At 35.7% G+C, this 24,728-nt stretch overlaps 1 protein-coding gene across 15 annotated transcripts in view; it reads right to left on the bottom strand.

Moving 5' to 3' along the window:
* Window positions 1–24,728, bottom strand: part of nrxn2a (neurexin 2a) — a 372,119-nt gene that overhangs the window by 208,257 nt on the left and 139,134 nt on the right. For all 15 annotated transcript variants that reach the window (XM_059526521.1, XM_059526520.1, XM_059526517.1 and 12 more), the window contains 3 exons: window positions 16,939–17,058; window positions 15,078–15,459; window positions 8,642–8,832 (listed from right to left, as the gene is read on the bottom strand). In XM_059526521.1, coding sequence (XP_059382504.1) covers window positions 8,642–8,832; window positions 15,078–15,459; window positions 16,939–17,058 — 693 coding nt within the window. The remainder of the gene's footprint in view (window positions 1–8,641; window positions 8,833–15,077; window positions 15,460–16,938; window positions 17,059–24,728) is intronic.

Consider the following 24,728-nt stretch of genomic DNA (forward strand, 5'->3'; position numbering starts at 1 on the left):
ATTTGTGTGGTTCTCTTTTCGGCCAATTCCCTGCTGATGAAGGCTAATTCCAATGAACCTTTGATGTGTAGAACAAAAAGAAAAACAGGGTTGTCATAAAACGGCATATAATTATGCAACATCAAAGTTGTCCTTGAGCAACTCTGAGGAAGAGAACATGAGGGTAAGCATATGTGAAGATGAAGGAGACGGGAACCCCAGAACGATATATAGACAGGTTTCTCGCTATAGGCTTCATTACGATGTTCATCAGTGTTATTTGAGTGAGGGATTGTGCTCAGAAAGAGATTTACGAAAGGAAAAGAGGTTTGAAATGACTTGGCTCTTGAACACAGTATAACACGTCCCTGCGTCTGGCTATTTAAAGCAGACTGATGCAACACTGGTCAGATATACATACATATACATATATATATATATATATATATAGGAGAATCTATTTAAATTCCTGGATTAAATGTAATATAATGTGCTTATATTGTAAATACAGTACAAATTCTATTCAGAGTTTGAAATGACCTCAGTGGGTATGACCTAAAGAACACAGAATGAAAAACATGTAGATGTAAAATTAATATTTCTTATTTTATTAAACAGTATATATATATATATATATATATATATATATATATATATATATATATAATAGTATTTAATATGAATTATTAAACCCTAAATGCACTTAAATGCTTATTGACAAATCTGGGCAACATCATGTAGTAATAGCATTTAATAATAATAATAATAATAATAATAATAATAATAATAATAATAATAATAATAATAATAATAATAATGATGATGTTATATTACTAAATCCTATTTTCTGTCATTTTTAAAATATTGAAATAATAAAACAATGTAATGTTCTGGATATAAAACATACTACTACTACTACTACTTATAATAATAATATGCTATTACTATATTATATGCTTTGTTATTATATGCTATTTTCTATATTGCCCAAAAATTATTAAAATAATGAAATAATATAACAAACAAAATGATAACAATATAACAAATATTTTGGATATACTGTACAATAATATTATATATATATATATATATATATGTATATATATATATATATATATATATATATATATATATATATATATATACATACATATACACATATATATATATATATACATATACATTTATATATATATATATATATATATATATATATATATATATATATATATATATACATATATATACACTAGGGGTGTAACGATTCACTCGTATTCTCAATGCATCGATTACAAACCCTGTCGATTCATATGCATCGATCTTGAAACATGATTTTTGAATCGTGAATCGCCGATCTTGGACAGTAATCGATTCAAAATGCTAAGAATCGAATGAATCCCTATTTTTCTATAGCGATTCAATGCTTTCAAAATGTATACACATTAAATTACTACACGCACGAATTAATGGAGACCTTGAAGAGTGTTCGTGAATCGTGCCTCTTATCTGTCCTTCACGCACTCCACTGTTTACCGACTGAGACTGTCACAGGATTGTGCTCGCGCTCCGTTTGTCTCTGACGCAGCTGATGTGTGATCTATAGGACTCGTGGCCAGTAATGCTAACGTGAAGTAGTTTTACTTTTCTGTAGTTTGTCAATGGCTCTCAGCATCTTACCGACGGAGTCACCGGAGCCGTTGGAGCACCGGAGCAGAAATGTGTGTCTAAATCATACGCACAGTTCAATTGAATGATAAATGTGTTTAAACAATGCGGATGAACCGAATATACGAATTAAACTTTTAAAATTAACCACAGCATTAACAACGACCTTGAAATAAGAGCACGAGATTTATCTGATAATATGCATGAAAGTAGCGTTTGTTTCATTAGCAAACGTTTTCTCTCAGAATCATTCGCTGATGGAGAGGAAAAGTTAAATAGAGATGAAGACGTTTTCACACTGAAAGAGAAGCGATCTCGCTCTCATAGACGTGCCAGGCTATATCTGCAGCTAAACTGAATAAAAGCAGAATGAACTGATGAAACCCACAAACAATTTATGAATGATGCAGTGCTAATTGACATTTATTACAGTACAGAAACTATAAAGTATATTTTCTACCTTATTCTGTGCAGAAAATTTAAATAATTGCTAATTAAATGTAGCCTATTATATAAAACAATCATAAAATTGCCATTAGGAAAAAAATATCGATTACAAATGATTGATTATTGTCCAGCAGTGTATTTGATTTATTACAGCTAATTAAAAGTAATTTAAAAAGAAGATAATTCCTTGTAAAAAAAAAAATAAAAAAAAATAATAATAATAATAATAATTATTATTATTATTATTAATAATATTATATAGGCTACATACATAAAATGATTGTATTTGACATTTCTGTCACTTCTGAAATTATGGCTACGCCCCTGGTGTGACAAAATGTTAGCTTATACATAATACTCTTCATAAAACAACTTGGCTTACATACATTTTTACGTATGCCATGTCGCATCATTAAACTAGCATTTAACAATGGACAAAAGGTTTTCTAAAACATAAATGCTACTGTAATTTGCCCCCTGACTAAGCATTTAAAGAATTTAGTAGAAGCATTTAAATAATCCCATGAATGCACTTAAAGAATGCAGAATCGAATCGTTATAATCGAATCGAATCGAATTTAATTGTGAATCGAATCTAATTGAATCGTTCTAAATTTGCAAAAATCGTTCTTGAATCGAATCGAATCGAATCGCTGCCTTGCCAAAGATTCACAGCCCTAATATACACTCATCATCATCATCATCATCATACAATACCATGTTACCGTATACCACTATACCGAACAGATTTTTTTTTCATATATATTTATTATGAAATAATATAATTTGGGGATTTACAACTATGCATTAGTAGTATCAGTATTACTAATATTACTATGTTTATCATTTGATGACGTAATCAGGTTGATGACTGCCAATAAAATTAAATAAAATATTGTCCTCATATATAAAATATCATACCCTATTGCTGTGTGGTTATATAAACAGACCCACAATTTTAAAATAAATATGCTGATGTAATATTTAGTCACTGTGTTATTTAAGGTCCACACTGCTCTTTCATTCAACTCTTATTATTTAATGTTTTCATTTTGCAAACATACGCTCTGGAAAGCATCAAAGATATTTGGGGACCTTCAGACAAACATTCAGCGGGCAGACCATGTTTAGAGGGCATTGTTTGCCAGTGAAATGCAATTTCCAACTGAGCTCTGCCGGCAAGACAGGCATTTACACGTTAAAACTGACAAGCAAGAACACATATGGCAATTTTCGTCCTACGGTCGTAGAGTGCCCTCTCTCACTGATTGTTTGCTGAAATATGCTCTTTTTCCACTCCAACTGAATAAGCCCAATTAGACCACCATTTAAAGCCTTGTTCATCTAAACCTCTGCACTCTTTAATTTTACCTCACTACAGATAAGTTGCATTGTTTCATTCTAACTTTTCCCTTTCATTAAGAGCCCCTCAAGCCGAAACACTTCAACGAACTACCTGTAATTGCCCTCGGTGCCTCTTCAATAGAATCCTGACTGGCTATAGCTCCGCCTCCTTAGGATACAGATTACATAATCATAGCCATTATTCAATTCAATACAACAGGTGATACTGGCTGAATCTTAATCAAGCTTCTAAAAGCACTGAACGTCAAAGTGCATTCAGCACCACAAAACCATTTCCTTGATTTATTTTTCATAAAATGTCTAATAATTTTATCCTTCCATTGAGTCCATGCTTCAACTCCTAATCAAGACTTCAAGAGGACTAATCTACAATTGATGCACTGTATGCGGTGCATTTCATGTAGAGTGTACAAAATTAGGCCTGAAACGCAAAAAAATGACTTTTTTTTTTCTTTTTGAAACAAATGCTCTGTGAATGGAAGTGCTTAACCTTCGAAAAATGTTCATAGCCAACCTCTAGAGGTCAAACTAAATAATATATAAGGTATTACAATCTATTCATTCATATTTTATTCATTTTATATGAGTATTGTGATTTTTGCAGCCTTGCTACCAAATTTTGGGTTGATATGAATGAGAATATCAACAGATAAAAACCTACAAGGACTACAGACCACCTTGAATAAATAACAATAATAATATTAATTTCTATTATTATTATTATTATTATTATTATTATGTGATGGTATCAGCAACACAAACTGGATCTCAAACTCATATGAGCACCAAGGCTCAATATCTAAGGTGGACATGAGCTACCTACAAAAAAAAAAAAAATACAAATAAATAAATAATAAAAAAAATAATAATAGAAACAAAAAATACATTTGTCTTACATTTACTGATGTTGTGTCTATGCCAGCTCATCCTCACAATAAATCCCAGCTCACAGTACAGAATCCGAAGCTGCACTCAGAGAAGAAAAGCTCAGTCTGCTTCACACAGAACAGCCCATGCATGGTTATTAGCTCTGTATGTCTCACTGTTATGCAAAGACTATTAAGCAGACTTCAATCACAATATTCAATTATACACCCAATAGTTTTTTTCATTAGTCATTCAATGGATGGCTGGGCAGCGGGAGAGCAGAGCTTCTTTTGTGGGCGAGAGGGAGGAAAATCAATTGCTTTCATATGAAGGAACTGCAGGGAGATTGTAAAAATGACATCTCCAGTCATGCGTCTCTGTTGAGTAATGACGAAGCAATATCCCTGCTGGATAAAAATGGAAGACGGGGGGGAAAGCAAAAAAGAAACACCTTTGGCTGTGCTCCATAACCGGCAGACAGACCGGATTAAAGCTCCTATAAAAGTATCCCATCATGCCATCAGCATCTCCATGTGTTGGGGATCTAGGGAAAAGTGTCACTATAGTATCACTAGTAGCAGTTGATCATAAATGGTGTGCTAAGGGACAGATCACTATCACCTGAAGTATTCAGCTTTGGCATAATAATTCTGCACCATTTGTGCCACAGACACAATACCTAAGTGATCATACTTCCAATTTCCAAATGGTCGATGAGCTGCAGCAAGACATACTCTGGAGCCAGTGCATAATTAAGACTAAGGCAACACAATGCAAGCTAATAAAGTGCTCTGACAACCACCCTTAAAACCTACTAAAATGTTGAAATCGACTTGTTCAATGTTGTATTTATTAACCTCTGACCTCCACAATAACTTTACTAATAGCAATGTCTGTGTATATTTGTGTCAGCTTCAGCTATAGGTTTAAGGAATAAATGACTCAAAAAAAAAAAAAAAGGTTAAACTACTCAGTGAAGGGTAGAATAGTTTGGGGTTAATTGCTGGTTTGTAGTTACTTATAATAGTGAATATGTGACAATTTTGCCTATATTTTGGGGAACAGATAATATTTCTCCTTACTTTTATACTTTATGGCCTCATGGATGCAGCTATGGAAACACATTAAAAACTGCAGCTGACCTGACTGTATATGAACGCATGTTGTTTTTCTATTCAAAATATCATAAATTACAAATTGTTTATTTTGCACTTCTTAAATTAAGAAATTATAGTCTCTGCAATCAAATGTTATTCTAAATAGTGGTCAAATATCAAGCTGGAGTCTTTAATTATTCATTCAAATTTAATTTAATTCTGAATGGTTCTATTCTAAATTATAGCACAATAATGTGAGGCTCATCTTTGCATGTTAAGAGGTTAATAAATAAATACATTTATAAAATAAATAAATACATACATAAATTTGTAGCTTACTTATAAGCTAATACTTTTATGCTATAAGCTGCTTTGTGGTTGCTTGCATAGCCACTTAAACATTCTCTGTGATATCCTGGTCTATAGATATGGCTTGTGTCTCTCCTTCCTTCATCTGCCAGGTGAAAACTGTGTATCTAATTGCTTAGAAAAGTAATATAACAGCTCTCCTTAACAAGCCGCATGATCCAAGGCATCATTTGTTCAGCGTTTACTACTAATGCTGGGTTTTTACCATGATATAAAAAAGTGTGTGTGTTTAGGAGAACTTTGCCTCGACTGAATTGGCCCCCAACAGCTCATTAATAAACTCATTGACATTCACATTTTATAGCAACACCTGGATTTTCCTAACGCTGGGGGGAACAGGAAAGCAATTTGGTTTCAAGTCAATAAAACAAATTTTTCAGAAAACATTTACAGGGGCTGGATAGCAGTTCCTTGAGGATGGAAAAAAACCTCAATTATCGGACATTGTGGAAAGTGGCTTGTCACGAGCGCTCTCCACATATGCTCATTTCAACACACATAACAGGTCAAGCGTCACTTTCCACTGGCTCCCTCACAGAAAACAACACCACATCTCAGCACCTTCCCGTCTGCGGATGTTCATTTTACACTTCACAGAAGAGCACTGGACCCTGGGGATTGTTACGCGACTCTCCATTCTCTCCAGCATAATTGCTTGAACAATTACAACTGACACGTACTGCGAAGTTGGTCTTTTGATGTTTAAAGGACTTGTTGGTGGGCAGCCAAATTAAAAAAAAGACCTTGGAGCCTGACAGAAGGAGTTTATACTTTATTTGATTTGGCCATTATTACTCTTGTACTTAAAGCAACATGTTGACGTACAATTAGATTTTTGTGCTGAAGACTTAAAAACTTTTCCTTTCTCAGAGTCTTTGTCTAAGCATCATGGTTAGTGAACCATGAGCACTTTGTCAAAAAAAACTATATTCGGAGTGCATAGTGTAGACATGTACTCATGTGTATATACATATGTGTGTATATGTATACACAATCCCAGCCACCACTTCCATTAGGTACGCCTCTTCAACTGCTTGTTAACACAAATATCCAATCAGCCAATCACATGGCATCATCTCAATGCATTTTGTCATGTATACATTGTCGAGACAATGTGCTGAAATTTAAATCAAGTATCAGAATGAGGAAGAAAATGTCACTTTGAACATGGTTGTTGGTGCTAGACAGGCTGGTCTGAGTATTTCCGAAACTGCTGATCAACTGAAACTTACACGCACAAGCATATCTGGGTTTATAGGGAATGATCCGAAATAAAGAAGATATTCACTGAGCGGCAGTTCTGTTTGTGAAAATGCTTTGTTGATGCCAGAGGTCCGAGGAGAATGGCCAGACTGGTTTGAGATGAGAGAAAGGCAACTAAACACTCATCACAACAAATTTACAAAGAAGAGCAACACGTTGAACCTTGAAGCCAATGTGCTAAAACAACAGAAGACCACACTGGATACCACTCCTGTCAGCTACCTGTAAGAACAGAAAAATGAAGCTAAAGTTCACACTAGCTCACCAAAATTGGACAGCAGAAGATTGGAAAAAAGTTGCCTGGTCTGATAAGTATTTCAGCTGTGACATTTAGATGGTATTGGCAGATTGGGCCATCCTGCTTTGTATTAATTGGGACAGACTGATGAATTAAATTTTTTTATTTTTTATTATTTAGGAATTGTTCCAATCTAGCACATTACTAGACAATAAGCATTTTCAGAAAGGTAGCGGACACTGTAAAAAAAACCTTGACAAAATCTGCTTACATCCACTTCTTTGGTTAGATTATGTGGTCTTGACAAACAAAGTGGTTTCTGTTTTCTTTTTGTTAACTTGTCTCAGCTTTCTTCTAGTGTTGACTAAAACATAAAACTAAGGACTGACTGCCAAGATTTAATCTAAGATGCCAGTGAAAACTCAGAACAGAGAAAAACCTAAGATATTGCTAAGGCAACATCTGCTGATGTCTTTTCAATCAAAACATTTCATTCCAACACACAAGAAAAGAACTAAATATATATATGAGATTCATGTTTCTGCATTTCACATGAAGTAGAAGTCCATTTCTGTGCCCAGAAATCAAGCAACACCTGCTTAAGATAGCAAAAGCAGGTTTGGAAGCACAAAAAATTATGCAAAGTCAGTGGCGTGTTGTTGTTTTTTTCTCTTTCCCCGTAGGCGCTGCTCTTTGTTCTTCTAATTACAGCCGAAACAGCGAAAAACGATAGCAACAGTGAAAAGTACTGGAAGGTAGATTTCAGAAGCAACATGATTTAAACAAGGAGCTGGAAGCTGTGTAAATACCCACCAGGAAAGATACTCATTAAAGTTGAATGCAAGAGTTTGAAATCAAACCCAAGATGAGTGTAAAATAGCAAATATGTATCTAAGCATACCTAAGAATGAGATAACAGTTGATAACAACCATAGCGAGTGTAATGATGGAAGAAAGATCTGTCAAACTGAAAATCAGAAGTGCGGTTCTTAACGGTTGTGAATAGAAATTGAATATGCTATCAGTTATTTCATGTCGTTTCAAACCTGTCTGATTTTTTGATATATTTTTGATATCTCTTGGTAACCAAATCCCTTTGATTACCATTGACTTACATTTTGTGGACAATTAAAAAAAAAGAAGAAAAGAAAAGCTGTGTGTTTGTAGTAAACAAATCCATTTCAAGTCCACTATCCATTCAATATGCATCCAGACATACAATTGCATGTATGCAATATCACTCAGCTCATGAAAGTAAAAAAAAGCAAGGCATCTCAAATACGAATATGCATTGACTATGGTAAAAGGTATATGGTAAAGTATTCTGAAAAGTGTGGATGAAAGGAAGTACCTTTGAGATCCAGGTTGCGGGCTCCATTGGAGTGTTGCGTGACCGTGTGGGAGTCGATCTTGAGCGTGTGCACGTTGCTGTCATCACGTGACACCATCACGTTGTGCCACTGGTTGTCATTGAGTGGCTTGTCGGAGTTGCCCTTCATGAGCGACGGCCCATTGCCCAAGTCAAAAACATAATGGATGTACCTGCAATACATTAGTTCCCCTGTCAATCAAACAGCCCAGTGGAATCAGGCAACCCTCTTTAGGATGACAATACTGCCTTTTTGCTTCCAAATCAATAAGGCTTGGAAACTGTCCTGTCAGATGCTGAGTGTGCAGCCACAGTAAACAGTCTTCAACAAAGTATCCCTTCAACTTCAACACACTGTGGCTCCATACATTATATAGTCATTTCTTTTGATGCTTTGAAATTGTTTACATATATTTCACTATATTTTATACATAAGTTTGTCAGTGATAAATGCACTTTGGCTGATAACTAATATGGCAATATTAGTCATGCATAAGATATGTTACCATATCAGTTATCAGCTAATACATTTATTTACTGTTAATGTTACTTTTTATACTAATCGTGATTACGATTATCAGTTAATAAAGAGTTATTTTCACACATTTCCTTGCACAAAATGTTATGACCTCAAATTTTTTCACCATAGTGCATTGATTTAATTGTATTTGCATCACATAACCAGTTCCACATGGTATAGCTCTTCTGATTAGTAAAATTGCTCGGGAGCTCACCTGGTACAGCTTTGCACTTGTGATGCACAGTGCTCATGTAACATCAGTCAAGACAAAAAGACTTGAAGCCAGCTACAATAGTATGGTTGCTCCAGCAAAGTATTTGTATCTCTCACGTTTGCTTGTGTTAACAGTATCTGTTAGGGTTAAGGTAGAGTTTAGTGTAGGCGGTACTCTATTTTCAGATGCAAAAGAAGATTAACTTTTAACAAACTGCCATTATACGTACAAACACCAACAAAATAAAACTTTGCCAGATTCATGTTCATCTGTTTAAATCTAAGCACCACTGGACATTTCACTTTAAAAGGGTCGCAAAAACGTAAAGCATAGCAATACCATTTTGCAGAAATGTCGCCACAGGCAAGTTTTTCCAATGAGCCCAGCTTGGATAATTTCCAAATCTTTCAAGGAAGACTTACAGTGAGCTTCGGGTTGTTTAGCAGTGAAATATGCCTTATGAGAAATCATCTATCCGCATAGAATAAGGATCTTCAGCAATAGAGCTCGAAAGTAACTGCAGCAGTAGTGCAATGCTTCATAAGACATTGAATACACTGTCTTGTATCTTTTTTATGCTTTTCAAATACTTTTTTTGGCTTTCAGTTGAATGTTAAAATACTGTGATTCATCTCCGAGCTGTTTGTGTGGCTTATAACTCTTTATTGAAGAATTGTCTGAAATGCCTAAATGTAAAAAAAATACTTCCAGAAATAAGACACTCTTGCGCTTTTTTCAAACCAATGCCAATAAAGAGCAGTGTTCGATACCAACAAGATCATGGAGATAAACAGTGCACTGCTAATATTTATTAAAACTACTGTATAAACATTAGAATTTGCAAATGCTGGAAGTTGCTCTAAGTTCATACACCAAGATACTGCAGATAAAGAAAGAACGAGAGAAAGAAAAAAGTGTACTTATAAGCCCTCTCTCATTTCACATGCTTGTGCAGACTCCGGTGAGAAGCAAGGCCACCTGCTGTCTAATTGCTTACTGTATGACTGACTTTCTGGACCACTGCGGCTGAGGAAGTTAAACATCTGAGGCAGCTTCCCCTTTTCACTATTTGTTTTTGCCCAGTGGAATAAAAATCTATCAGCAATTCAGGTTGTTGTACCTGGTATGTTTGGCATAAGCAGCATGATTGAACTGAAAAATCTTTTACTAGGCTGATTCGAGACTTCGGATCTCCCAGGTGGCAGCTTTGGCATGTGGGTTGGGAACAGAGTGGGCTGCCAATAAATTGAATACTGTTAATCAAATAACACTTACATTACATGTGATTAAAAGCTGCTCTTTTTTCATCAAGGTCACCAGTGCTTACTTTATCTCTTCAAAATGGATTGGCACTTTTCTTGTGAGCCGATTACAGTATCTGAGGCTTAGAAAAGCGATCCATGCAATCATTCCTCTGAAATTGCTCTTGATTGACGAGTAGACACAGTCGCCTCAGTGTCATCGGGCATACACTTGAACGTCAAAGATGTTCTCATGCAGAATTTGGTTAAAATATGGGCCCTATCCTGTGACGATTCATCAAGCGATTCTCCTCCTCCTTGTACCTTTAACTAAATGCCAAGGAGACAAATGTGAGAATCTTATAATGTGACTTGACTCACCCTCCCACGGCTATGATTCACATCCAAGTAATGTTTCTTAACTAATCGCAAACTTAAACGCGCTGTTTAGCGTGGCGGCTTAAACTTCATCTGGATGTCTCTCATATACTGAAGTGTGTACCTAGCTGCTTGCATGTGATCCCTCGAATATCTGCAGTCAGTGTCTCCTGGGATTTTCTGCAATAATATCTGCATCTCGCTCTCCTACAGAAACAACTGTGCATTAGTTCTTGCGGAAAAGGCCTTTGAGCTCTAACTCTCCATCGGGACTGATGTTTGTATGCTGAAGGATGAGATCACCAACAATCTGTGTAATGAACTCAAGATGAACTTTGAGCTGTCGGTGCGAATGTCTCAATATCTGGATTTATAATTTCACATGGGTGGAGGAGTATAAAAAAAGACTTGGTTTCGATCTCAAGGGCTTTTTCTTTCTCTCAGTGGTTCCTACAGAATCCCAGCCTCCCAGGTTCAAGCCCATAACTGATCTAAAAATGACAATGATTTATTATGTTTACTATTTCTAATAAAACATTTATTACAAATAAACTGCAAATGTATAGATGAAGAGTATTGTGAGTCATATTCAGTGAGGTCGTTTGAAGGATTCACCAAGCTGTTCCAAAACCTATTGAATCTTGCTATATACTGCCTACTCAAACAGCTAACTTGTAAGAAAGCATGCTAACTGATATGAATCCTTTTAAGTGATTGATTTGGAACACTCCATGTTCAAAACTCAACTTAATTTTAACTGAGTTTGACTAACAACACAATACACAAATACTGTGGCCAAAGCATAAAATATGAAGTAAGAAGCATAAATTTAAGATGCCTACCTTTTAAAGGCACCTTAAAACGCAAGTCCCAAGACTTTGAAACAAAGTTTTTTTTACGAAATTCATATTTTGTTCATTCATTCATAATTCAAATTCATTCAGAATTTGTTCATGAAATGGACTACACCAGATAAGCTGTATATTTTTGCGTGCAGCCAACAAGGATCACACGATATGAGAAAGTATTGTCTTATTATTATTTCACAGTCTTTTTCATCACATTCAAATGAGATGGCAAGGGAGCGATTTAGAGAATAATATAATTTCCTTTGCTGTTTGTTGCGCCGTAGAATAGTCCAGGAAACTTCACTTTCTGCTAAGGTGTCTTTCTCTGTGTCTCTCAGGCCTCAGGCTTTCCATCACGTATAGCTAAGGCTTAACTTTATATTGCACTCTAATTTCATCTCTCTCTTTTCTCAATCAGGTAGTTCTCAATGTTATTATCATTTCATAATACCCTGCCTATTTCAGAAATTTCTAGTTCCTTATTTGTGCAGTAATGTTAAGAAATCTTCTATTCTCATCTCATCTTTATAGTTCCCATCTCAACTTCACACTTTAATTAAATGTCTTTTAATAATAGGATTTTAATGCTTAATTCTGTTTTTTAGTAATGTGAGCATGGCCAATAGTGACGTGCGCCTCTGACTAAGCCAAAAAGTCCTTTAATAATGAACAAATTCTGTTCAATTAACTTTTGCTTTGATTGGTTTGAAGCAGCAGAAGGTGGAGTCAGATGCTGAATCTTACGGATAAAAACCCAAAAAGCTTTTTCTCACCCTTCAAGGGCACTTCAGGAATTGGACGCCATTTGTAGGGACATTCCAAACGAAATTGAGCAACTTGATGAAGGGCCCTTCCAGAAGTTTGTTAGCGAAGGGAACACGCGATGGTCACTACACAGAAGTGATTTCTGTTTGTGATCATGTGATCTTCAGTTAGGAGATCTTGCGATGCATTTTAAAGCAAAGTTGTGGTCGATTTAGACTTCACAAACAAATTTAAGTACTATAGGCTAACAAAATGTTTTTTTGTTGTTGTCATACTTTCGCCTGGAACCGCAGCACGAGCCTCCGCTGACTGCGTGCACACCTCTGCAAACAGACGAGGCATTTATACTCGATGCAACTCTTTTAAACTGAAAACCAGACCATACAACTGATTTAGACGTGCCAACTGGGTGCCGGTGTAATAAGATGTACTAATATCCGTCTGCTCGGGCAGGTTCGGCTCAAAGCCGTGCATCTTCTGATATATTGTTAAAAGTGTTTGTGTTTTATGTTGTTGAAAAAGGGAAAGAGAATCAGTGCTGTACATGATTGTTTTAGGCCTGTAGTTGATTGATTATTGAGGTAATGAATGTAGGTCTGTAATTTGTGTGAAAATCTTTTTGAAGAACTGAAGGATGACTGTTGTCATAATATTTTGAATGCTAGTTGCACTAACCTGAGTATTTCCATTTCGAAGTGTTTGAAATATGTTTTAAAAGGGAAAGTGAAACAGTACATTATTGGATTATTGTGTTTATATATGAGTAATAAGCCTGTGGAAATACTTAACAATGTTATATTACTGTTGAAAATGTTGAATTATAGTTGACAGTTTGTATAGTTATATACTATTTGTATAGTTAAATAAATATTTTGCTAGTGACTAACAGGCAACAAAGAATGTCAAAGTAGAACTTACATTGTGGCCTTGTTTTTTCATAATTTTTTGCAAGTGGTAGATCTTGGTTTACATTTGGACTTTGGACGTGATCTAAGGCTTGAAAAGGTTGGTGACCACTGCCCTACACCCTTCAAAGAACACACTTCAAAGGCTCTGCCATTCGAAGGGTGTAGGGCATAAGGATGCTCACTTTTGCTTGGAATTCGCCCTTACGGTTCAGCCACTTTTCTCTTTCCCCGCCAAACAGAGAATTTTCTGGGTTTCCATGTTTTCTCTGTTATATGCTAGGGGGGGCTATTACACATCTCCTGAATGAGTCGGTCACAGTGACGATCAAAAACACAGACCAGGAAGATGCAGAAACGAGCGATCTCATATGTATGCATATGTATATGGAAAATAATGCCATCATCAACAATAACCGCATGTAAATGAAAACTGGCTTATGTTACAGTGTGAAATGTCAATCCATTCCAGTGAAGGCCTGTGCAAGTTTTGGCAGTACAGATGGAAGCCATCTACTGCATCTTTGCTTTAAAAATATTACTGAATATCATCCAGATGTAGTATTTGACAAAAATGCAATTTTCTCAGCTTTTTGTTCAAAATGTTGCTTTTTTTTATTGAACCTACCTATAGTGTTGTTAAAAAACAATGCTTGAAGCTAGAATAAAACTGATTTTTTTTTTGTTTGTTTGAAAGTAGGTGGTCTGATCTTTATTTTGATATATTGCATGTTGAGATATTCATACAACAATATATTCTGGGGGCCATGAAATTTCAGTGAAAATCAGCAAAAACACTGGCAGTGGCTGGCAACTTTTTTCAAAAAAGCTGGTGGGGAAAGAGTTAATGTTCCCATGAAATCAACTGATCACATTTCTCTTTTCTAAGAACATTTCTTATTGGACATTCTGGCAGTATGTTTTTTTTTTTTATGCAGTAGGAGAGTCTTTTTCATTCGAGAGCACTTGATTGGACAAAAATATGTGTATTGCAAGATTAATATTTGAAAATTATATATATATATATATATATATATATATATATATATATATATATATATATATATATATATAGTGTTTTCACAGAAGAGAAATGCTGTAAATCAGTGTTGTTACTGTTGAACTATTAAAATCAATTTTTGTAAAAAATTACAAATTGAAAAAACAAAAACAAAAAAATTAAGCTTAAGATTAAAAAAGTAAATAATTTTATAATGTTGCCTTTGCAACTAACCAAATAAAAAAGTTTAAGTTAAAGTACTAATATTACTAAATTTGAAACGAGAAAATTACGAATACAAATTAAAATTAAATCTGAAAATACAAAAAAAAAAAAATCTTATTTAAAATATTCATAAACTATACTAGTTTATAATATTATATAAATAATGCAAACATATCTCTGCTTCCCATTTTAAATGTGTATATCTGCTAAAAGGGATTTTTTTGTAAATAAACTAAAAGCAAAAATAATTAATTAGTAATTTCATGGGGCTGTCATTCAAACTTTGGTGTTGGAATATAATCTTTTTCTTTCACTCACTCACCCCTTCACAAGCTCGATCACGATAAAGTCACTGCCGTCTCCAGAGTTAAACAGCATCAGACCGTCGGGGCTGGTGGTCTTGAACTGGAAGAAGAGGTGCATGGAGGCGTAAGCCTGCAGGGTGGACAGCGCCACATAGCTGGCTCGATTCCTGAAGCTGACGGGATCTGCCACGATGCGGCGCATGCCAAAGCGGGCATTGAGCTCACAGTAGGAGATGTCACCATTCTTGCACTGGTCTAGGTACGGCATGCCATTGAAAGAGAGGCCCTGCAGGTGGCCGATGAAGTTGGAAGGCATGACTGAGATAAAGCGCCGCTCAGTCATGATGCCCGTCTCTATGTGGTGGAACTCCAGCTGCGTGTGTGCTCCACTCATCTGGCCTGTGGCGGAACAAAACACGCTCGATTAGTCAGGTCTGGGAGCTGATGATATGAGGGAATGGCGTGCTGCCTGAGCCCATCCCAAGGCAAGTACAGCTTTTGATGTTCAATTCAGAGTTGGATGTGTGGTAACGCTGAACTTGCAATGTGCAAAATGAATCTAAATCTGAAAAACTGTATTATATATAACCTTTCAGCTGTCACAACAACGATAAATGAATAACACTCTGCCATAACTAGACATGATGTGACAAGTTTTAAGAGTCAAGCAAGTCTGTATACACTGAACGTGAAAATCCATATGGTAACTCTCTGAGAGAATTGTAATAAAATTTGCTATTCACTGAATATTATAGAAATTATAGAAAATAGCAATTTCTGAGTGAATTATTTAGTCAAATTTGTCTGGGGATCGGATGATTCATTTCACAAATGCAGTCTGAAAAGTTTGATTGAAAAATCTATAATTGTTTTTGTTAATTGTTTTACAGTGGTAGCTGCTTCCCTAAATGTCAGCTAAATATCTAACATGCTTCTTCTCACTTGGTCACTTTAATTTAATGGATAGCACCTGATTAAGATACAGTGCGTTTACATGAACTTTAAATGTTTAATTTTGATCAGACTAAAGCAAAAATAATATGAAATATCATGTAATGTGCATTGCATCATAGGGCTTTTCTCGCTGCACTTAACCCCGGGTTATCACTGCTCTAAACACCACATTTTAACTATGTTAAGCCCTTATGTGTAGTACCTACAGTACCAAAGGTTTTGGGTCTGTAAAATTTTTTGCTTATAAAAGAAGTCTCTTAGCTCACCAAAGCTGGATTTATTTGATCAAAATACAGTAAAACGGTAATATAGAGAATATTATTCAAGTTAATTTTGATATATTTTAAATGTGATTTAATGCTGTGATGGCAAAGCTTTCAGCAGCTATTACGCCAGTCCTCAGTGTCTCATGATCCTTCAGAAATTATTCTAATATACTAATTAATTTGATGCTTAAGAAACATTTCTTTTTATTATCAATGTCTTTGATGAATTGAAACATTTTTAAAACAGATGTTATTAGAAATGTTTACTTTTATACCAATGTAAAATGATTTACTGTTACTTTTAAGCATTTGAATGTACCCTTGCTGAATAAAAAGTATTAATGTTGATGAATAGAAAGTTTAAAAGAATTTATTTGAAATATGAATCTTTTGTAACATTAAAAATGTCTCTACTCTCACTATTGATTAATGTATGAATTTTTTTTTATACATTTTCTTCAAAAACAATCTTCCTTTTTTTCAAGATTCTTTGAACAAAGTAAAAAAAAAAAATTGCTGACCCCAAACTTTGAGTATAATTGGACATACAGACTGTATCGCCTATACAAAAGCACACTGAAGCTTGATTATAACTGTAACAACTGTCCATGTGTCCAGACACAGTACATATACAGTGCATGTGAGGTCTTCATCTCACCCTCCACGGTCACATTGTCAACAGAGAGCTGCAGGCTCTTCCCACGGCGCACCACCTTCACAGAGTGCCACTCATTGTCATTCAGCTTCTGCCCTGCGAACAGAGTCTCCGGTCCTTTACCTGCAGAGAGAGAGGGCCAAAGTCACACACCGCTGCAAGCTTCCTGTCTTATCAATACAGCACAGTCTACCTCACAGTCCTGCTGCTCTCATCTCACACACACATACAAATACAGAACTGACAGGACATATCTACAAACTCAAACATTTCAAGAGAGAGCGCAAACACTCATGAGCATACCTACACATTCAGACGTGCTCATTTACATTTCACACAACCAGCGCCCACACAAAAAATACAATCCGACACGCTCCTTAAGGAGAATCGTGACATTTACATATGCTGTTCTACTAACTCTTTCTGTGAGCCTCTATAGGGTAAATATATGTATTCTTTAAGACACATGGACCAGTACTGACATTCTATCTTCAGAAAAATATGTTTCTGTATACATACTAACAGTTTTATTATCATCCTCAAGATTTATCTTAAGAGTTTAGGGTTCTTTATTCCTGCCTTTTTGGTTTTGAAAATCTCAACAGATACATTTTAACTTTTAAATGTAACTGGTAACCGTCATGCCTTTTCCTCTTTTTAGTTTTTAACAGAACAGGTAAGTGTGACTAACTTGGTTGATAATAGTTGTCTATTCTTTTAAACTAAGCAACAGGCATGTTAAATAAATGATCCATATTGTTATTTTATACACATACATGCGTACCTACATCTTTAGTGTTACAAAATTTTTCAGAAATCATTCTAATCTGCTGATTTGGAGCTCAAACAACAGTTCCTATTATTATCAACGATGAAAACAGTATTTTTAATATTTCAGTATTTTAAGGGAAGTATGTAATTTACTGTACTGTGTAATGTTTTCAAGATTCTTTGATGAAAATATAGTTTAAAAGAGTAGCATTTATTTAAAATAAAAATGCCTTTACAGTCTCTTTACTGGTTTATTTAAAGCATCCTTGGTGAATAAATGAAAAATAATTCTTACTGTAGTGTAAATGTATACTGTTCCCTGTCCAATTGACCTATCAGTAAGCCCCTCCCTTCAAACGCAGATGAGCCAATGGCAGTTGAGTATCAGTTGCACGGGGAGTGTAACTCGGACATCAGTAGGTTTCAGCACCGTAGAGAAACATTGGACGATCCGAAGCTCGCATAGTTTTTTATGGAGTTTATCCATCAAAAATGGAAATACGATGTGTTTGGGGTACTTGTTACAGTGATTCCAGGTATCCTGAGAGGATAGGAAATGGAATTTATTTTATTCTATTTCCTAAACCCAAACAAAATGGAACAAAATATCCCAAAGCATGCATCCCCAATCCCAATGAAGACAAATACATTCGTTTTCTGGTCGTCACTCTCAATAAGTTAGAATTTTTATCTGCTCAAGCAGAATGTTAATGTCATCTTGTGCTTCACAGCAAGGTATCGCTGGCTAAAACTAGCTAACGTTTGTCCATAAATATCTGACTTGTAAAATGTAGGGCAGAAACATATAAACAAAGGTCTACATTTCACTGTCTCTTCATATTAAACTGGTTAAATGTAAATTAATTTAAATATACCCTGCGATACATAAACAGTGTTGATACGCGATGTTGTTATCTGCGATTGTAACGAACATAATATGAGGCTTCTCCTGCTTGCATTGTGATCTGTGAACCCTCACTTCCAAATGAATACCCACAATTTTTATATTAAAATCTTTTGTATATCCCTCCATGGCATATTCAAGTCCCACTTGAATTGTGGTCCTTCTGTGTCCAAAATTTATCAAAAAGATAAAGGGACGAGGTTTTCACACTGCCAGCTTTCATTGTAAGACTTTTAGCAAATCAGTTTGTTTGTCTGAGTTAGCAACAGTAACTAAGGGGGCGGGGATTACCAATAGGTTTATTTGATCCGAGCAGCTGAGACTTTATCCATCTTCAAGAAATGGCTTAAGAAAGATCTCTTCCATCTACACTTGACCCTCTAACACTAGCACTCTCTAGTCTATCTACTTATTTTCTTTTTATTTATCGAAAAAAATGACCCTCTAACACTTACACTCTCTGTTCTATTTCTATTCTAAATACTTGTTTTATTTTTATTTATTAAAAGAATGAAGCTAGACACTAGATTACTTGAATAAGTGCACTGTGTAGATGAACCCGGGACTTGTCACAGCACTTACATAATATTGCTTTTTTTGTTGGTTTGATTGCTTGTGAGATATAAACTCACAGTTACGAGTTATAAAGTCAGAATTGCAAGTTTAATCTAATTCTGACTTTTTTTCTTGTATTTGGGAGTATATCTCGCAATTCTGACTTTTTCCTCAGAATTTTGAGATATAAATTCGAAATTGCGAGTTATAATGACCAATTCTGATGGGGAAAAAATACAGAAGAGCGAGTTTATATATTATAATTCTGACTTAACTCAAAATTGTGTTTATTTCCCTCAGAATTGAGTTTAAATCCTGCAATTTTTAGTTTTTTTTTCTTCTTCTCATAATTGTACATTTATATCTCACAGCTGCACATTTATATCTCACAATTCTAAAACAAAAGTCAAGAATAGTTAGTTTGTACCATTTGTGAGATAAAAAAGTAGACACAAAATTTTTCACATTTTTTATTCAGTGGTGGAAATGGGCTTCCATATATGCGTGTGTGCAACGGTGCTACACGATTATATATGTAGTTCAGTTTTAATGTGTATTAAACAGCTATCATGAATACCCTTGGACATTCTTCTAATCTCTTTCTCTTTCAGCAACAGTCATAAGATTCCACACACCATATACAGTAGAATCTATTGGGAAATGTCTGTCAACTAAACTCAAAAGCAATGTTATGTATGTTAATGCATGTTTGGTTTCATCAAAACAGTTCACCTAAACAGCCATTTTACTATCCATTTAACTAACCTCTGTTTTCTTTGTTTATTCATATGGATTTCCCCAACAGCTGAACCTAAACATCATCACATTACCACCTACAGAATGTGTGATTGCTAAAAGCTATGTTTCATCTCCACCTGCCAGTTTAATTCTGCTTTTGTCTAAACTACTGTATAAAACACTCTTGTATTCTCCTTTACATGTGTAATTTATAGATACAAACCGAATTGATTCGGTGTCTTAAAATCATTCAAAAGCAAAAAACAAAAAAAAAACAAAAACACAATTGCAGCAGTTCTGCTCATTATAACAGAGAGTGACTGGTGATGTCTGAGCATTTGTGTGTAACACGAGACAAACGCATTATACTTAAACCGAATTGAAATTAAATTGAATTGGCCCCTGGCATGTGTATAATCATTTTACAGGCTCAGGAGTTTTATGGCTGAGGAACAAAACCATACCATGTCTCAGTACACAGGTTTAAAGTTACAGTACACACAAACCGAATCTCTCAAGAGTCCAACCGGCGACACAAAACCAGTGAATGTTCGGCGATAATATGCTAAAGTAATGGTTTTGAGAAGAGCCTGCTGCCGGCCCGCTGTGGCCTGGTTGGCGCGTGCTCAGAAGTGCCTGCGGTGCTTGTAGAAAAATGGGTCAGGCCGATGCAGCTGCCTCAGCCTTCATCGTGCGCAGCGGCTAGAGACTGACATGGTGGTTCAAAGCCCCTCAGACTGCACTGCTGGCTACTCTAATTGGCTCTGCTGGAGTCAACAGATCCTCCGAGGAACAACATCAGCCTATTTGTAGGGGTGTTGTAGCACTCGAAATCTTATGAACCTTCCACGGTTGACTTCGTATAAGCAAAACAGCTGGTATTAATCTGGTAGGCAATCTGTTTGCGGCTCAATATCGCACTATAGATTACATCCCTGTGAGTAAAACTCATAACGACCAGGTATGTGTGACTTTCTTTGCATTGGAGTGAGACTGTGTCATATCATCCTTCTAATTAGCTCTTCTAGCTCAAAAAAAAAAACCTGGAATAAGCGAGCAGGAGGCAGAGAGAGGGGGAGTTGCCGTCCTACACCTTCTGGCAGCTTGTTAATTACATTTAAATCGTTGCCCATCCCTGCTTTTAAATCTAAGATCGCACACGTCGCTTCGGCTCGGCCTAGCTTTACTCAGCATTTCGGATGAAACCACGGCAGCGTAAACAAACTCAGGTACAAATAAAACCTGTGCGTGTAATCAAATACGAGTTATAACAGTGCTAGATAAAGAAAGGTTCATTATAATGCAGATTTTCATATCAAACTTTGATGAACAGCTTCAGGCGTCGTCTATTATTCATCAAAACCTAATGTTAACTTAACATTAATGTGTGATTTTTGCATGGTAACGTCATCTGGATGTGCTTGGTATTCACGATTACTCTTTGTTAAACTGTTTAAAATGCACATCATGGTGAGAAGAATTCCAACAGATGGCAGAGGGTCCCTAATTGGGTATAATTTACTTTAACTACCAGCATTTCTGTCTATTTAAAAGTCAATTAACATTTTACTGTCATTAAAACTTCCATCAGTCTGAATATGTTTGACATACCCATCGAGTTAATATTGAGAGCATAGAGGGGACTGTGAAACACTTCCACAGGTTAACACATCAAATGGTCATGCACATCTGATTATGAATGTACTTATCCACATATGACCAAGCAGAGATTCATCATTCGTTTCTTAGATCCTAAATAGCAGGCATGCAATAAAACTCAATATGTGTCATCAAATGCATAAACCCTATTTTGTAATGTATTTGATGACAAGGATGTTACACTCCCTGAACAGGGATGATTTGAAGATTTAGTTCTTCAAAAAGCACTTCAGCATTTGCAGAGCCTGAGACTCGGGTTAAACTAAACCTGAGGCTGAAATATATGGTGTTTGTTGCCACCTGCTGGTAAAATTCATGCAGTTATGTGCTTTAAAAATAAAAATACAGTAAAAGCCAAGCCTTAAAATACATATTACATTAATTAGACCCCTCCCAATAAAGAAATAAATAAATATATTTACATGGGAACTATTTACATTTTGTCAGATCAGATAGCTATGATTTGTTAAATATGTTAAATATATATATTTTTTTATTTAACAAAGTTCACATCTGATATGTGCTGCATTTTATGCATCTATGTTCTATTTATTTATCTGTAATCTATTTATCTAAAGTATTTATTTATGTTTGATAGAAGCAACAGATGATAACGCATCATCAGCTCTGGGGAAATAATTTAGTGTTCACTTCACTTTAAATGAAGATGACTGTGTGATAAACATGAGACGATACAGTGGATTGAAGAGATGTGAGTTACCCCAAGCCTTTCACAGCCTTATTTATTTATTTATTTATTTATTTATTTTTGTGCGCTTTTTCATCTCGGATTAATTAATTTACACCTGATCTGTTTACGTTCGGAAAGCTATTCGCTTCTATTATAAGGGCTGCCAGTGTAACCCAGATTTTTTTTTTTGAAGAAGAAGAAGAAAAGGAAGGACATGTATAAAACATCCCTGTGTAAATTGACATTATACAACAAGTGCAGCTAAACAAGATTAAAGGGTTACTCCACCCCAAAATGAATTTTTTTTCATTAATCACTTACCCCCATGTTGTTACAAACCCGTAAAAGCTTTGTTCATCTTCAAACTACAATTTAAGATATTTTGGATGAAAACCGGGAGGCTTGAGACTGTCCATTAGACTGCCAAGTAAATAACACTGTCAAGGTCCAGAAAAGTATGAAAGACATCGTCATAATGGTAAATCTGTGACTGGTTGCTTAACACATAATATAAGTAACCAAACACTTCATTAACAAATATAAAGGAGTTCAGGATGTGCACATCTGATTGGGCCTACTTGCTGCTTAAAAGCTCTGTGTAATGCCTCTGCAGTTTATTTAAACCAGCACCTGATGCGTCATGTGTTTGTCATTGGAAATGACATTTAAAATGAAAAACAAATCCAAATTGGTTCAGTCATTAAAACAGATGAATAAATCTGTGATGATGCATTTGAATGGTGAATATGTCAAAATTTCCAAAGCACAAAAGATTTTCATGGCTTTTTGGGAACCGTGTCCTGAAGCACAAACACCTACTGCCGCGTGACTAATGAAGTACTACAGAGACAAATCTGATGTAAATACTGTACGTGGCGTGCATTTTAGTAGTGTACAATATCATAAGCAAATGTAAAAAGCTTAAATCCTCAAACAAAGGAAAGAGGATGAAATCTCCTACTGTAGCCTCGTAATTTTTGACACTGATGAAACAGACACAATGCACATCCACACACATTTTTTTCTGTTACTGAAATGAGGACATACTACAGCTAACTGTACAAAGCCAAGTACAGAATAAATATGCCAATATTACCTGATATCATACTACTACATACAACCCGAATTCCGGAAAAGTTGGGACATTTTTTAAATTTTAATAAAATGAAAACTAAAGGAATTTCAAATCACATGAGCCAATATTTTATTCACAATAGAACATAGATAACGTAGCAAATGTTTAAACTGAGAAATTTTACACTTTTATCCACTTAATTAGCTCATTTAAAATTTAATGCCTGCTACAGGTCTCAAAAAAGTTGGCACGGGGGCAACAAATGGCTAAAAAAGCAAGCAGTTTTGAAAAGATTCAGCTGGGAGAACATCTAGTGATTAATTAAGTTAATTGATATCAGGTCTGTAACATGATTAGCTATAAAAGCTTTGTCTTAGAGAAGCAGAGTCTCTCAGAAGTAAGGATGGGCAGAGGCTCTCCAATCTGTGAAAGACTGCGTAAAAAAATTGTGGAAAACTTTAAAAACAATGTTCCTCAACGTCAAATTGCAAAGGCTTTGCAAATCTCATCATCTACAGTGCATAACATCATCAAAAGATTCAGAGAAACTGGAGAAATCTCTGTGCGTAAGGGACAAGGCCGGAGACCTTTATTGTATGCCCGTGGTCTTCGGGCTCTCAGACGACACTGCATCACTCATCGGCATGATTGTGTCAATGACATTACTAAATGGGCCCAGGAATACTTTCAGAAACCACTGTCGGTAAACACAATCCGCCGTGCCATCAGCAGATGCCAACTAAAGCTCTATCATGCAAAAAGGAAGCCATATGTGAACATGGTCCAGAAGCGCCGTCGTGTCCTGTGGGCCAAGACTCATTTAAAATGGAATAGTGTTTTATGGTCAGATGAGTCCAAATTTGACATTCTTGTTGGAAATCACGGACGCCGTGTCCTCCGGGCTAAAGAGGAGGGAGACCTTCCAGCATGTTATCAGCGTTCAGTTCAAAAGCCAGCATCTCTGATGGTATGGGGGTGCATAAGTGCATATGGTATGGGCAGCTTGCATGTTTTGGAAGGCTCTGTGAATGCTGAAAGGTATATAAAGGTTTTAGAGCAACATATGCTTCCCTCCAAACAACGTCTATTTCAGGGAAGACCTTGTTTATTTCAGCAGGACAATGCAAAACCACATACTGCAGCTATAACAACAGCATGGCTTCGTCGTAGAAGAGTCCGGGTGCTAACCTGGCCTGCCTGCAGTCCAGATCTTTTACCTATAGAGAACATTTGGCGCATCATTAAACGAAAAATACGTCAAAGACGACCACAAACTCTTCAGCAGCTGGAAATCTATATTTCTATATTCTATAAGGCAAGAATGGGACCAAATTCCAACAGCAAAACTCCAGCAACTCATAGCCTCAATGCCCAGACGTCTTCAAACTGTTTTGAAAAGA

This window comes from Carassius carassius, chromosome 36 (assembly GCF_963082965.1).
Source record: "Carassius carassius chromosome 36, fCarCar2.1, whole genome shotgun sequence".
Taxonomy (NCBI): Eukaryota; Metazoa; Chordata; class Actinopteri; order Cypriniformes; family Cyprinidae; genus Carassius; species Carassius carassius.